This window comes from Amblyraja radiata, chromosome 9 (assembly GCF_010909765.2).
Source record: "Amblyraja radiata isolate CabotCenter1 chromosome 9, sAmbRad1.1.pri, whole genome shotgun sequence".
In the NCBI taxonomy this organism is placed as follows: Eukaryota; Metazoa; Chordata; class Chondrichthyes; order Rajiformes; family Rajidae; genus Amblyraja; species Amblyraja radiata.
The window spans coordinates 72,847,190-72,863,068 of record NC_045964.1 but is presented as its reverse complement, the minus strand read 5'-3'; the positions used below and the strand labels follow the sequence as shown (position 1 = coordinate 72,863,068).

Here is a 15,879-nt window from a genome sequence, read left to right as displayed (position 1 = left end):
CAGCTCAGTATGGTATCTTATTAGATTAGTTAAATTAAAATTAGCAATCATTTTCATTCCACAACACCATTGCAAAAGGAAAGCAGTTTTGAGAAGGGCTTGATTAATTTATTGTGTTATTTAATGATAAGATTGGCTTTGACAACCATTCATACTGCTTCCACTGCCATTTGCTCTGTCACATTTTGCAATTATAGTTGCCTAGCTGCAGCCTTATAGTTTACTTGATGTTTACTAGGGCATTTACTTGAGACCTGACTCTTGAACAATTTTGAATGTCCTTGCATATGATCGAGGGAATGATGGGCTAAGGAGAAATGGAACAGATGTTGAACAGATCTGAAGCGAATCAAACATGAATGGCAGAGTAGCTCAAAGGGACATTTGATTAACACCTGCTTGTACGAGTACCTTGGCAACCATGTTTTGTATATTTGGTGGTAATTACTTTATTTTTAGCTCCTATCCAAACTACAAACTTTCAAGGTGATTTTTTTTGATTAGGGAAAAACAAAAAGCACCATCTACTTGTAACTGACTTTCTGCAGCAGATGCTCAGACTGTGCTAACTAATAAGCAAACTGCTGGAGGAACTCAGCAGGTCAGGCAGCATTCATGAACGGAAGTTGACACATCATGAATTAGGACCGCTTTTCAAACCCGAAAGATTGTTCATTTCCTGACACACAGATGCTATCTGACTTGCAAGTTCCTCTGGCAGTTTTACATTTTCAGATTCAGATTCAGATTCAATTTTAATTGTCATTGTCAGTGTACAGTACAGAGACAACGAAATGCATTTAGCATCTCCCTGGAAGAACGACATAGCAAATGATTTGAATAAATAATAATAAGTGATAATAAGTGTCCGGGGGGGGGGGGGGGTGATTGGCAGTCACCGAGGTACGTTGTTGAGTAGAGTGACAGCCGCTGGGAAGAAGCTGTTCCTGGACCTGCTGGTTCGGCTCAGCTCAAGATTCCAGCATCTGCAGTCTTTTGTGTCCCTGACAAATAGGAGCTTTGAACTCTTGCTCTGGGCATTTTTACACATTTTAATTTCAGGTCAAGACTATGGCTGATTATCAGTGAATTAAAGATAGACGCAAAAAGCTGGAGTAACTCAGCAGGACAGGCAGCATCTCTGGAGAGAAGGAATGGGTGACGCTTTGGGTCGAGACCCTTCTTCAGACTGTTTAGGGTTAAGGGAAACGAGAGATATAAACGATGATGTAGAGAGATAAAGAACAATGAATGAAAGATATGCAAAAAAGTAAAGATGATAAAGGAAACAGGCCATTGCTAGCTGTTTGTTGTGTGAAAACAAGAAGCTAGTGCGACTTTGGTGGGGGAGTGCTTGAAATAGAGGGAATGCCGGGGCTACCTGAAGTTGGAGAAATCAATATTCATATCACTGGGCTGTAAGCTGCCCAATATAAATATGAGATGCTGTTCCTCCAATTTTGTTTAGCCTCACTCTGACAATGGAAGAGACCAAGGACAGAAAGGTCTGTGTGGGAATGTGAAGGAGAATAAAAGTGTTTAGCAACCGGGAGATCAGGTCGGTTCTGAGCGAAGGTGTTCCGTGAAACGATCGCCCAGTCTATGTTTGGTCTCGCCGATGTGTAAGAGTCCACATCTTGAACAACGGATACGGTAGATGAGGTTGGAGGAGGTGCAAGTGAACCTCTGCCTAACCTTCGCGTGGGAAGGGATGAGTTAACCATGGAGTTGCGGAGGGAACGGTCTCTGTGGAAGTTGGAAAGGGGTGTAGATCGGTAAATGTGGCTCGTGGTGGGATCCCAGTGGAGGTGGTGGACATTTCGGAGGATTACGTGTCGTATGTGGCGGCTGATGGGATAGAAGGTATGGACTAGGGGGACTCTGCCTCTGTTGTGACTAGGGGGAGGGGGGACAAGGGCAGAGCTGCGGGGTACCGAGGAGACACGAGTGACCGCCTCATCTATGTTGGGGGAAGTGAACCCCCGTTCCCTAAAGAATGAGGACATCTCGGATGTCCTGCCTTGCTAGTGATGTACGACTTGCTACTTGCACATGTCATTAATATTTATAAATAGAAAAGTGTTATGTTATAATTGGATTTCAGCTCATTTCATGAATAACAAACATTGGCTTAATGAGATTATTTTCATCAGTGAAAAAATTATAACACTTATGTTTCTAATCATATACAAGTTAGTAAGCCTAAATGACCACGTTTACCACAGCCTAATCCTTGTAGATGCTGGGGATTTAGAGTCGTACAGTGTGGAAACAGGCCGTTTGGTCCAATTTGCCCACACTGACCTACATATCACATCTACACTAGCCTCACCTGCCTGTGTTTGGCCCACATCCATCTAAACATAGAGAGAGAGAAAGAGAGAGAGAGTCAGTGTGGAAACTGGCCCTTCAGCCCAACTTGCCAACAACGACCAACATGTCTGATCAACACTAGTTCCACCTGTCTGCATTTGGCCCATATCCCTCTAAATCCATCAAATCTATGTTCCTGTCTAAATGTTTCTCAAACGTTTCGATAAAATTTGTTTTCAGATAATTTGATTTCACATTCTCGAGCTCAGGCGGTAAAACATGCTCGATTTTGCCAAGAAAGATTACAGAAAGAAAATATGAATGCAATTGAGTTAAAACAATAGTATACAAATAGTTCTCAGTCTTACAAATTCTGGCAAAGTATCTCAGATAATCAATTCATCTTCAGAATTATTTACCTTCTGTTTAAGTTGAAATGTACAGTTACATTATCTTGTCTCATTGACATATTAACCCAGGTTAAATACAGTGCCCTCCATAATGTTTGCGACAAAGACCTATCATTTATTCATTTGTCTCTGTACTTCACAATTTGAGATTTGTAATAGAAAAAAATCACATGTGGTTAAAGTGCACATTGTCAGATATTAATAAAGGCCATTTTTATACATTTTGGTTGCACCATGTAGAAATTACAGCGGTATTTATACATAGTCCCCCCATTTTAGGGCACCATAATGTTTGGGACACAGCAATGTCATGTAAAGTAGTCATGTTTGGTATTTTGTTGCATATCCTTTGCATGCAATGACTGCTTGAAGTCTGCAATTCATGGACATCACCAGTTGCTGGGTGTCTTCTCTGGCGATGCAATGCAGTCATCTTTAGCTTATGCTTGTTTTGGGGGCTAGTCCCCTTCAGTTTTCCCTTCAGCATATAAAAGGCATGCTCAATTGGGTTCAGATCGGGTGATTTACTTGGCCACTCAAGAATTGACCATTTTTTATCTTTGAAAATCTCCTTTGTTGCTTTAGCTGTATGTTTGGGATCATTGTGGCTCGTGGTGGGATCCCAGTGGAGGTGGCAGACATTTCGGAGGATTACGTGTCGTATGTGACGGCTGATGGGATAGAAGGTATGGACTAGGGGGACTCATTCTCTGTTGTGACTAGGGGGAGGGGGGACAAGGGCAGAGCTGTGGGGTACCGAGGAGACACGAGCAAGGGGCAGAGGCAGGGACGAGTGAGTACTCCAATGTCGGTACACCTTGCAAATAAGTACTCCTGTTTGAGTACGGATGGGGGTGACAGCCTGCCCGGGGGGTTGCGACAGCGGACGGGCCTCCAGCACAGAGACCGGCCCTGTTGCTCCTGAAGGTAGGGACAAAAAGAAGAGGGCAATAGTAATTGGGGACTCTATTAGGGGGTCGGATAGGCGATTCTGTGGACGCAGTCGGGAGAACAGGATGGTGGTCTGCCTCCCTGGTGCCAAGGTCTCGGACGTGTCTCAACGCGTCCAAGATATCCTGAAATCAGAGGGAGAGGAGCCTGAGGTCGTGGTACATATAGGTACATAGAAACATAGAAACATAGAAATTAGGTGCAGGAGTAGGCCATTCGGCCCTTCGAGCCTGCACCGCCATTCAATATGATCATGGCTGATCATCCAACTCAGTATCCCGTACCTGCCTTCTCTCCATACCCTCTGATCCCCTTAGCCACAAGGGCCACATCTAACTCCCTCTTAAATATAGCCAATGAACTGGCCTCGACTACCCTCTGTGGCAGGGAGTTCCAGAGATTCACCAATGACATAGGTAAAAAAAGGGAAGAATTCCTGAAGGGAGGATTTAGGGAGTTGGGAGGAGAGGTAAGGAAAAGGACCAAAAAGGTAACAATCTCAGGATTACTGACAGTGAGAGTAGGAATGGAGCGAGGTGGAGGATAAATGCGTGGCTGAAAGACTGGTGCAGAGGGCAGGGATTCAAGTTTCTGGATCATTGGGACTTCTTTTGGGGAAGGATGGGTTGCACTTGAACCCGAGGGGGACCAATATCCTGGCGGGGAAATTTGCAAAGGCTACTGGGGAGACTTTAAACTAGAATGGTTGGGGCGAGGGACTCAAATAGAGAAAGCTAGTAGACAGAATGGGAGGCAGGAAGCAGAAAAGGGAAGCACTCGGACACAAGAGGAGAAAGAAGAAAAAGGAAATAAACAGAGAATAAGAGGCAGGGGGTTTCTTAAATGTGCATATTTTAATGCTAGGAGCATTTTAAGAAAGGTGGATGATCTTAGAGTCTGGATAGACACCTGGAAGTATGATGTTGTGGCGATCAGTGAAACATGATTGCAGGAGGGCTGTGATTGGAAACTAAATATTCCAGGATTTCGTAGCTTCAGGTGTGATAGAATTGGAGGGGCAAGAGGTGGAGGTGTTGCATTGCTAGTCAGGGAAGATATTACAGCAGTGCTTTGGCAGGATAGATTAGAGGGCTCATCTAGGGAGGCTATTTGGGTGGAACTGAGAAATGGGAAAGAGGTAGCAACACTTATAGGGGTGTATTATAGACCGCCAAATGGGGATCGAGAATTGGAAGAGCAAATATGTAAGGAGATAGCAGATATTAGTAGTAAGCACAAGGTAGTGACTGTGGGAGATTTCAACTTTCCACACATAGACTGGGAAACACATTCTGTAAATGGGCTGGATGGTTTGGAGTTTGTAAAATGTGTGCAGGATAGTTTTTTGCAGCAATACATAGAGGTACCTACTAGAGGAGGGGCAGTGCTGGACCTCCTGTTAGGAAATGAGACGGGACAGGTGGCGGAGGTATGCGTTGGGGAGCACTTCGGGTCCAGTGATCACAATACCATTAGTTTCAATATAATTATGGAGAGGGTCAGAACTGGACCTAGGGTTGAGATTTTTGATTGGAGAAAGGCTAACTTTGATGAGATGCGAAATGATTTAAAAGGAGTGAACTGGGACATTTTGTTTTATGAGAAGGAAGTAGAAGAGAAATGGAGGACATTTAAAGGGGAAATTTTAAGAGTACAGAATCTTTATGTTCTTGTTCGGTTGAAAGGAAACAGTAAAAATTGGAAAGAGCCATGGTTTTCAAGGGAAATTGGACATCTTGTTTGGAAAAAGAGAGAGATCTACAATAATTATAGGCAGCATGGAGTAAATGAGGTGCTTGTGGAGTATAAAGAATGTAAAAAGATTCTTAATAAAGAAATTAGAAAAGCTAAAAGAAGATATGAGGTTGCTTTGGCAAGTAAGGTGAAAGTAAATCCAAAGGGTTTCTACAGCTATATTAATAGCAAAAGGATAACGAGGGATAAAATTGGTCCATTGGAGAGACAGATGAAAAATAAAAGAGGTATTAGTGTTTAAAAAAATATTGAGATTCTCTCTCCTGTCAATCACGCCATGAAGGCCACGCCCCTTCTGGTGGGAGTGGGGGAGGGACTATAAAACCCAGAAGTGTGGGCGTGGCTCAGTCTCTGCAAGATGGAGGAGGGAGAGTCTTTAGTGGCCTTGCACCCTGCTTGAAATGGTATGAAACTGCACTTGAATTTGGTGGCCTTGCACCCTGCTTAAAATGGAATTTCAAGGAATAGTCGTGAGTCAACTGCCAGCCCACCAGCCGTGAGTGAGTGAGCTGCCAGTACAACAGGCTTGAGTGACTGAGCCGCCAGCCCAAGAATCCATTTGACCCACAATGTCCATACTAGCCCTCTGGAAACCAGTCCCTTCAGCCCACATCACCCATACTAGCGCTCCAGAAAGCTCCAAAGTGCTTTCTCCATTTGAGTATAAAATTTTCCTGGCTTCTCTATTTGACATTCAAGAACCTTGATAGTTTGTTTAATTTCCTCATGTGCTTTACTAAGTGTACAATTTCGGTTCTGTAGTTCAAGTGACAGTTCAGACAACTCTAGCAAACCGTCCATCAACAAGCCCAAATTATTTACGAAAGCTGATGATTCTAATACATTTCTCCGCCCCTCGTACTTTGCTCTGTCTGCACTAGATCTTGAAGCATCACACCTTGCTTTTCCAAAATGCTCCCAAATAGCTTTGTAAGACGCCACATTGCCTTTACAGTTCGGTAAGACAAAGCAACCCCTCTCACACTGAAAACACCACCAATTGTCAACAGTTGACAGTGAAGAGCCTCAGCACATGCAGTTAACTCATCCTGATTCTTAGGAGACTTATGATATAAAGAATACAATTTATCACAAAATATCTGAAATGATTCAAACCTGCAACTTCACTTATAGCATCACCTACACTGAGGTCAAGCCTGTGACTGGCACTAATGTTTTGCTAAATGAAACCACCCACAATAAAATATTCACCACTCATGATTTAGGCCGGAAAAAACTATTGGTACTACTTATTTAATTTTCTCCCCATCCATTCTAATTTAACTGAAACACTTAATCTGAAAATGCAGTTTCTTATTGGGGGCAGATAATAGAAATGCCCTTGGAGACAGCGGCTGATTGGACGGGAGGAGACCGATTTGTTGATTGGATGGGAGTTTTAAGGGAAGCTCGTCGGTGATTGGACGCAACCCCCTTAGAGACAGCGGTTGATTGGCCACCAAATAATCGGGCACAAAAAATTGACAAATAGGAAAACAAAAAAATCGGAATTCCGATTTAAATCTGATATAGATAGATAGATAGATATAATTTATTGCCACACAACCAGGGTCGGTGGAAATTTGGGTACATAGGGTGGGTATCGATTAATTCTAGACAACAGATTAAAAAAAAATCTAACCCCATTAAATCACTCGGGGTGTATTATGATATGTTCTACAGTATGAAGTGTACAGCAAAACTTGCAATTCCAGAGTGGTCTATCATGTTGTTTCTTCAGAGGACCACGGATTTATTTTAAGAGCAAAACATAAAGTGCTGCAGAACTCAGCAGGTCAGGCTGGATCTATGGAGGGTCCGAAGAAAACACTGAAAACACCGCAGTTCTGGTGGACGGTAACACCGGGAGCCCGTGGGTCCCTGCTGGGAGACGGCTTTTCGGGGCTTCCGCAACGGCGACTTCTCCCGCCCGAGTTGCGGGGTTGAAGATGACCAGGAGCGGGGCCTTACATCGCCCAGCGCGGCTTTGAATGGCCGCGGGACACTTATCATCGCCCGCCGGGAAATTTGACTCTGACATCGGGAGGGGAATGGGGAGTGATAAGTCTTTGCCTTCCATCACAGCGAGGAGGAGATGCGCTGTGATGGATGTTTGTGTAAATTGTGTTGTGTCTTGGTTCTTTTTCTTGTGTGTATGACTGCAGAAACAACATTTTGTTTGAACCTCAATGAGGTTCAAATGACAAATAAATTGTATTGTATTGCATTGTATTGTAAGAAGGGTCTCGACCGAAAACGTCACCTATTCCTTCTCTCCAGAGATGCTGCCTGACCCGCTGAGTTGCCCCAGCGAAAGACAGAGAGGCACAGCGAGAGAGGGAGGGAAGGAGAGAGCAAAAGACAGAGACACAGCGAGAGAGGGAGGGAAGGAGAGAGCAAAAGACAGAGGCACAGCGAGAGAGGGAGGGAAGGAGAGAGCAAAAGACAGAGAGGCACAGCGAGAGAGGGAGGAAAGGAGAGAGCAAAAGACAGACAGAAACAGCATGGGAGGGAGCGAGGGAGGGAAGGAGAGAGCGAAAGACAGACAGACACAGCATGGGAGGGAGGGAAGGAGAGAGCGAAAGACAGAGAGGGACAGCGAGAGAGGGAGAGGGAGAGAGAGCGAGAGAATAAAATAACGTGGAATAATAAAATAACGTGACTACCTGCACACCAGAAGAAGCCCGTGCTCGTGGTCCGGAGCAATGACAGTGAGTTTATTAAATTCCCCCATGAATTTTATTCAAAGGAACGCGGTGTCATTAATACTTGGTCAAAACACAATTACATTTACTGAGGAATGTGGATCGATGTATTGATGACACATTGTATAACTACGTGCTAACTACTGGCTGTTAACAAGTGCTAACAGTGGTAGTTAACAAATCGTTTTCATCTCATGGCCGAATGCAGCGTGATTCGTTGTAACGATTATCCATGGTCATTTGAAAAAAAAAAAACGTATTTAACAACTCTGACCCTTCTTGTACAGATATTGGACCTAAACTGGAAATTGAAAAGTAGGAACGCCGTCCCCCTGCGTACCCCCTCATTTCCATCACTGGTTTCTGATCTGTCGGACAGGTGTTTGGGGATTTTTCTTTATTATAGAGAGAATTCTACTGTCATCAGCTGCGGAGGTCTTCCTTGGCCTGCCAGTCCCTTTGCGATTAGTAAGCTCACCATTGCTCTCTTTCTTCTTAATGATGTTCCAAACAGTTGATTTTGGTAAGCCTAAGGTTTGGATGATGTCTCTAGCAGTTTTATTTTTGTTTCTCAGTCTCATAATGGCTTCTTTGACTTTCACTGGCACAACTTTGGTCCTCATGTTGATAAACAGCAATAAACGTTTCCAAAGGTGATAGAAAGACTGGAGGAAAGACTAGGTGCTGAGAGCTCTCTTATACCTGCATTAAGGAGGCATTTAAACACTCCTGAGCAATTACAAACTCCTGTGAAGCCATGTGTCCCAAACATTATGGTGCCCTGAAATGGGGGAACTATGTATAAACACAGCTGTAATATCTACATGATGAAACCACATTGTATAAAAATGGCCTTTAATAAAATCTGACAATGTGCACTTTGACCACGTGATTTTTTTCTATTACAAATCTCAAATTGTGGAGTACAGAGACAAATAAATAAATTATGGGTCTTTGTTTAAAACATTATGGAGGGCACTGTATTAAAGAATTTAAATAATTAATTCTTCCAGTATTATGGAAAATGAAAAGATTTACGGCGGCTTCACCCTTGGGTCCCGTCCCCTCAATGCACGGTTGCGGGAGGAGAGGCGGCCAGCGGTGTCACACACACACTAACCACCCCCCACACACACACATTAACCTCCCCCTTGATATATTAATATTATTCATTCGCTCCTTTTACCCCATCCCCTGCCCTATGCACACACACGCATAACCCTTAACTGTGCAGGCGCGGCTAGAGGGGGGGGGGGGGAGGTGAAGAGGGAGAGGGAGGGAGGTAGAGATTGAGAGGTGGGGGCGTCACAGGGGGATGCAATACTCCACCACTCACCCATAGGTCCCAATGTTCACCACTCCCTAGAGAGAGGGGGGGGGGGGGGGTCAGAGAGCGAGGGGGGAGTGCAGAAAGGGAGGGACACAGAGGGAGAGGGTAGAGGCAGCACCTACCCAGGTTGTAGAGCAGCAGCCTCCCCACCAGGCGCCGGGCCCGAGCGAGGCTGCGGGTGGGTGTGTACCTGAGCAAGGCCCACCCTCCCCCCTCTCCTTTCCCCTCCTCCCGCCGCCCCTCTCCAACCCCCCCCCCCCCCCCCCTCCCTCCCACTCTCTCTTTCTCTGCCCAGGAAAGGGGGTAGAGGGGGAGGGGGTTGGGCAGCACCTACCCAGGTCGTAGAGCAGCAGCCTCCCCATCAGGCTGAGGCCGGCGTGGACCCAAGTGAGGCCCGGAGTGATCTGAGGAGGGTCAAAAGCAGCGGAGGGCCGGCCGATCGTGGCTTCCGCGAGGGGAAGCCCACCCGCCCGACAGACGATCGGGCGGGGAAGACGGAGAGGAGGTCGTCCCCCATGACGGCCAGAGATCGCCAGGTGGGATCGGGATCACCAGCGAGGAAAAGGCGTCACGATTCCCCAAGTCCCTGCGATCGATGGAGGAATCGCAGGTCTCCATAGACGGCCTGTCCCAGAGGGAGTAATGGCCGCCATGGCCACCTTCCCATCGCGCTTCCCCGCACCCTCACCCGCGTCCGCGCGACGATGTCGGCCACCGCCGCCTTGTTCTAGAACTTCAAGGAGCCCAGCGGAGCGCGCAGCACGACCTGAGCAGCAGTTTAAAAATGCTAAGTGACAAATTTAAAGAAGTAAAGTTTAAGAAGCCAAGAAGTACAGAAGACAAAACAGGGGTGACATCACTCGCAGCGCGAGCAGAGGCAGGCAGTCAGATCCATTATGACGTCATCAGCGCGACCATCTCGTTTATTTTCTAAGTTATTTGAGATTTGTGAAGATTTTCATAAATAACTCGCGAAATAATGCATGACATTTTCAGGGATAAATCTCTACCGGAATATGTAAAAATTTTCCCGTTAGCTCGTCGTTTCTTCGAGTAGATGTGATCGCACACAAACAAATAAATACACACATACACACACATATCCACATCCACATCCAAGATCAGAGTTTTATTGCTATAAGGATAATGCCAAAACTAAGCAATTTTTTTTACAATTGATGAAAATTTATTTTCTTGATGCAAAGTAGCTGGGGGTAAATGAAGGACCTTAAATGAGTTCCCTAAGGAATGTAGCATGCTGTCTCAGGAATTATAGTTATGATATGCATAATGGAACAATAGGTAAAATTCCTGATAAAACTATAAAACATTTGTTTGAGTTGATTTCTAAAGTTCACTGTAACCACAATGTCAAGAGTATTATTCTCATGTACCTGCTAAATAAAACCTCAATGGGTCACACTTCAGACAATCTGCGCATTAAGATTAAAAGTATTCTTTCCATTCATGAACCTTTGATTGTGTGCATGTTTCTCATACTAGAGTATATTCCACAGGCATGCATAATTTAGAATCGTACAAGTATTATAATGAGGCTTTTGATTTTTTGGTATGCTTTGCAAACCATATTTCTGTCAGAAAAATCAGTTTACAACTTTACTGTATAATCTATTACTATAAAAAATATATAATCTCATAACTGTAGCCATGTCTGCTAAAGTTTCTCTATATATTGGTTAAAGTAACTCTTTTTAACCACCACGTAGTCATGAGAGTAAAACATTGCTATTGTAACAGAAATAACACCTGGTCTTGATGCAGGATTTAGATCTGAAACATCGACACTTCCTTACCCCTCACAGATGCTGCTTGACCTGCTGATTTCCTCTAGTTTATTTGAGACTTTTCCCACCCATTATTTCCCCCATCTATCATTCACCTGTCCTTGTCTTCCAACTCCACCCCCCTACCATCCTCTCCACCTCCACTACCTGACTCAATATGCATGCCTTCCTTAATCCCTCCTCAGTCCACCAGTGATTCACTGGTCCCTATCTCACACTCCCCCTCTCCTCTTTATACTGCCTCTCCTCCCTCTCCACTCTTAGTCCTGACGTAATGTTGACAATTCCTTTTCTTACACAAATGCTGCTGAGTTCCTCCAGCGTACAGAATTGTTTGCGTAGAAAGGAACTGCAGATGCTGGTTTAAACTGAAGATAGAGAAGCTCAGCGGGACAGGGTGCATTGGAAGCACTGCCAGCCTTGCAATGAGGAACAAACCCTCACATTTCGTTTGCGCAGCTTACACCCACTCGGTATAGGGAGGTTTCACGGCAGTCGGGTCACGACCCATGACCCGTACTGTTGCTACGCTGCTCCAAATGGATTACACGCGATGTACTGCAGGTAGGCACTTACCATTGTTTCCAGCGTAGCGGGCCCGTTAAAACCCGCTGAAATTGTCAATTTTTGAGCTGTAAATAATTATGGAAATCGGGATAAGCGTGTGAGACATTTAGCATACATCAGAATTCCAAAAGTGAGGAGAAATGACAGTAGATAGAAGCTAGAGCTGAAGGGACAACAACATACCTTAGCGAACATTGGCCGTTTGCTCACTGCATTTCATCAACTAAGGCATTATTTGTGTTTTTTCTTGATTCCTTTGGCATCTAAAAAGTTTCAGAATTGATAAATCTAGCTGTAAAATTTTTAAATCGCCCATGGTTCTCAAGTGGGTTTTTACATACAAAATGAAAACGCATCTGAAGAAAAATTTACAGCCAGATTTATCACTTCTGAAACTTTTTAGATGCCAAAGGAATCAAGAAAAAACATAAATAATGCCTTACTGTTGATAAAATGCAGTGAGAAAACGCGATAATTCCCAATATTTTCAATTCCGATATCTGCACAGCCAATGTTCACCAAGCACTTTAGCTGCTGTTGTCCCTTCAGCCCTCGCTTCTCTTTACCTTCATTTCGCTTCACTTTTGGAATTCTGAAGTTGGCTACATGTCTCTCACACTTACCCCGACTTCCACAATTTTTTTCAGCGCAAAAATTCAACATTTTGGTGGTTTTTAACAGGTAGGAAAGTACACGTTTCTTGCATTAATAACATATACCAGAGGATACGGATGTCCTCCAGATGGATTGAGCGGCTCCGTGCGTCAAGCCTTATGACCCTGTGACCTTACGTGCAACCCCCCTATATTGATGTATCTCTCTCTCCATCCCTCCCCCACCCTAGTTCTCTGATTAGTTTCACTGTCCTGATTAATTTTACTGTTTGTATGCCTCGTTGTCATCTTCCCCTCAGCTAACAATGAACCATTCTACATTTCCTTAATCATCGTCTGCTTCGATCTGTCATTCTCACACCTTACCCTTCAATATCTATCGTCTCCCCCTCCCGACTCTGTCTGAAGGGTCTCAAACCGAAACATCACCCATTCCTTCTCTCCAGAGGTGCTGCCTGTCCCAGTGTTACTCCAGCATTTTGTGTCTATCTTCCGTGTAAACCAGCTTCTGCAATTCCTTCCTAAACTCTGAATGGCTCGATTGTAATCATGTATTGTCTTTCCGCTGACTGGATAGCACGCAACAAAAAGTTTTCCACTGTATCTCGGTACACGTGACATAGAAACATAGACAATAGGTGCAGGAGTAGGCCATTTGGCCCTTCGAGCCTGCACCGCCATTCAATATGATCATGGCTGATCATCCAACTCAGTATCCTGTACCTGCCTTCTCTCCATACCCCCTGATTCCTTTAGCCTCAAGGGCCACATCTAACTCCCTCTTAAATATAGCCAATGAACTGGCCTCAACTACCTCTGTGGCAGAGAATTCCAGAGATTCACCACTCTGTGTGAAAAATGTTTTCCTCATCTCGGTCCTAAAAGATTTCCCCCTTATCCTTAAACTGTGACCCCTTGTTCTGGACTTCCCCAACATCGGGAACAATCTTCCTGCATCTATCCTGTCCAACCCCTTAAGAATTTTGTAAGTTTCTATAAGATCCCCCCTCAATCTTCTAAATTCTAGCGAGTACAAGCCGAGTCTATCCAGTCTTTCTTCATATGAAAGTCCTGACATCCCAGGAATCAGTCTGGTGAACCTTCTCTGTGACAATGAACTAAACTAAATGTGGGCCGAAAGGTCTGTTCCTGTGCTGTACTGTTGCATATTTTAAAAGAGGCGATGGTAGGTAGACAAAAATGATGGAGCAACTCAGCGGGTGGGGCAGCATCGACGGAGCGAAGGAAATAGGCAACGTTTAGGGCCGAGAGCCTTCTTCAGAGGCGATGCTCTCTGTTGGGAGTGGATGAATGGAACGTACCGACAGCATTCCTTGCATTGGAAGCGCTGCCAGCCTTGCAATGAGCGGTACTAGACTTTGCAACGAACGCTGGCAGCTTTTGCAACGAGCGCTGTCAGCCTTTGCAACGAGCGGTGTCAGCCTTTGCAACGAGTGGCGCAGCTTTTGCAACGAGTGGCGCAGCTTTTGCAACGAGTGGCGCAGCTTTTGCAACGAGTGGTGCAGCTTTTGCAACGAACGATGGCAGCCTTTGCAACCAGCGCTTTGCAACCAGCGCTTTGCAACCAGCGGTGTCAAGGCTTTGCAACCAGCGGTGTCAGCCTTTGCAACAAGCGCTTTGCAACCAGCGCCGTCAGCCTTTGCAACCAGCGGTGTCAAGGCTTTGCCACGACCCCGGTCCCCGGGAGGCAGGCAGGCTACCTCGCGCTGTGAGCGGGCCCAGATGGTACCCCGGGCAACGCTGCTCTGATTGGCTGGCGGGGCCGGGGGCCAAGGCCCTGGTCGCTGCGATTGTCAATTGTTCGCATCGTCACTTCCTGCGGCGGCGGCGGTGGCGGCAGCGGCCGAGTAGCTGGTGCTGGTGGCGGCGGTGGCGCCTCTTCAGCGACCCGTGAGGCTCGCGGGCGATGTGTCAGTCCCCGGGGCACGCGCCGCTTGTCAGCCCGGAGCGCGAGCCGGCCGGCCGGCCGCCTGGTGGCGCCTCGAGGGGCACGATGGACGGTGCAGTAAGTCAAGAGTTCTCCATTGACCCGACGCGATGACATATGGGGGGGAGAGAAGGAGGAACAGAGGGGGGAGGGGGAAGGAATAGAGGAGGGAGGTGGAGGAATAGAGGAGGGAGGGGGTGGGGTGGAGGAATAGAGGAGGGGGAGGGGGGGGGAGAGAAGGAGGAATAGAGGGGGGAGGGGGTGGAGGAATAGAGGAGGGAGGGGGGAGGAATAGAGGAGGGAGGGGGGAGGAATAGAGGGGGGAGGGGGTGGGGTGGAGGAATAGAGGAGGGGGAGGGGGGGGAGAGAAGGAGGAATAGAGGGGGGAGGGGGTGGGGTGGAGGAATAGAGGGGGGAGGGGGTGGAGGAATAGAGGAGGAAGGGGGGAGGAATAGAGGAGGGAGGGGGGAGGGATAGAGGGGGGAGGGGGTGGGGTGGAGGAATAGAGGAGGGGGAGGGGGGGGAGAGAAGGAGGAATAGAGGGGGGAGGGGGTGGGGTGGAGGAATAGAGGGGGGAGGGGTTGGGGTGGAGGAATAGAGGGGAGGGGGGGGTGGGGTGGAGGAATAGAGGGGGGGGGGTGGGGTGGAGGAATAGAGGGGGGAGGGGTTGGGGTGGAGGAATAGAGGGGGGGGTGGAGGAATAGAGTAGGGGGAGGGGGGAGACTAGAGATATGGAAGGGTAAGGTGTGAAAACGACAGATCAAAGCAGACGTTGAGCAAGGAATTGTAGAATGGTTCATTGTGTAGGAAGGAATTGCAGATGCTGGTTTACACCGTAGATATACACAAAATACTGGGAGTAACTCAGCAGGCCAGGCAGCATATCTGGAGAAATAGGAACAGGTGACGTTTCGGGTCGAGACCCTTCTTCAGACTGAGAGTCTAGATGTATGGAAAGGGAACAGAACAGAGCCGGCACCGATGAGCCAGGATAGGTGAAGCCCACAACGGTCCGTTGTTGGGTGTGGAAGAGGTAATAACAAAAGGATACGAACACCCAGGAATCTTCAGAAGTGTCTCGACCTGAAACGTCACCTATTCCTTTTCTCCAGTGATGCTGCCTGACCCACTGAGTTACACCAGCGTTTTGTATCTATCTTCAGAGTAGCATTACTAACCGGGTTTGAGGTTTGAAGGGTGAGAGAGGCAGGTGCACGATTGTAATTGGTACCATTCACCAATGACTCCATCGTTGATGATGCTACACATAGCAGCAGACTCAACCTAGTCTAATTGGCAAACTAGGGCATTGTAGTATAATCTACTGTCAACTATATCCAAACTTCCATCCAAACAGATGATGCCTGTCCTGCTGAGTTACTCCAGCATTTTGTGTCTTATCTTCGGTGTAAACCAGCATCTGCAGTTCCTCTCTACAGGGTTTCTTTAGAACATGTCCAAACGGTTTTACAGTGAAGTAT

General features: G+C 46.4%; 1 protein-coding gene across 3 annotated transcripts in view; it reads left to right on the top strand.

Moving 5' to 3' along the window:
• Positions 1-7,359: 7,359 nt before the first annotated feature.
• otub2 (OTU deubiquitinase, ubiquitin aldehyde binding 2) overlaps positions 7,360-15,879 on the top strand; it is a 31,860-nt gene continuing 23,340 nt past the window's right edge. Inside the window, exons 1-2 of one of the 3 annotated variants that reach the window (XM_033027725.1) lie at positions 7,360-7,371; positions 14,320-14,476. In XM_033027725.1, coding sequence (XP_032883616.1) covers positions 14,378-14,476 — 99 coding nt within the window. In that variant the 5' untranslated portion in view covers positions 7,360-7,371; positions 14,320-14,377. Of the gene's footprint in view, positions 7,372-14,285; positions 14,477-15,879 lie in introns of those variants that run through there. The other 2 variants (XM_033027724.1, XM_033027726.1) reach the window with 2 other exon arrangements.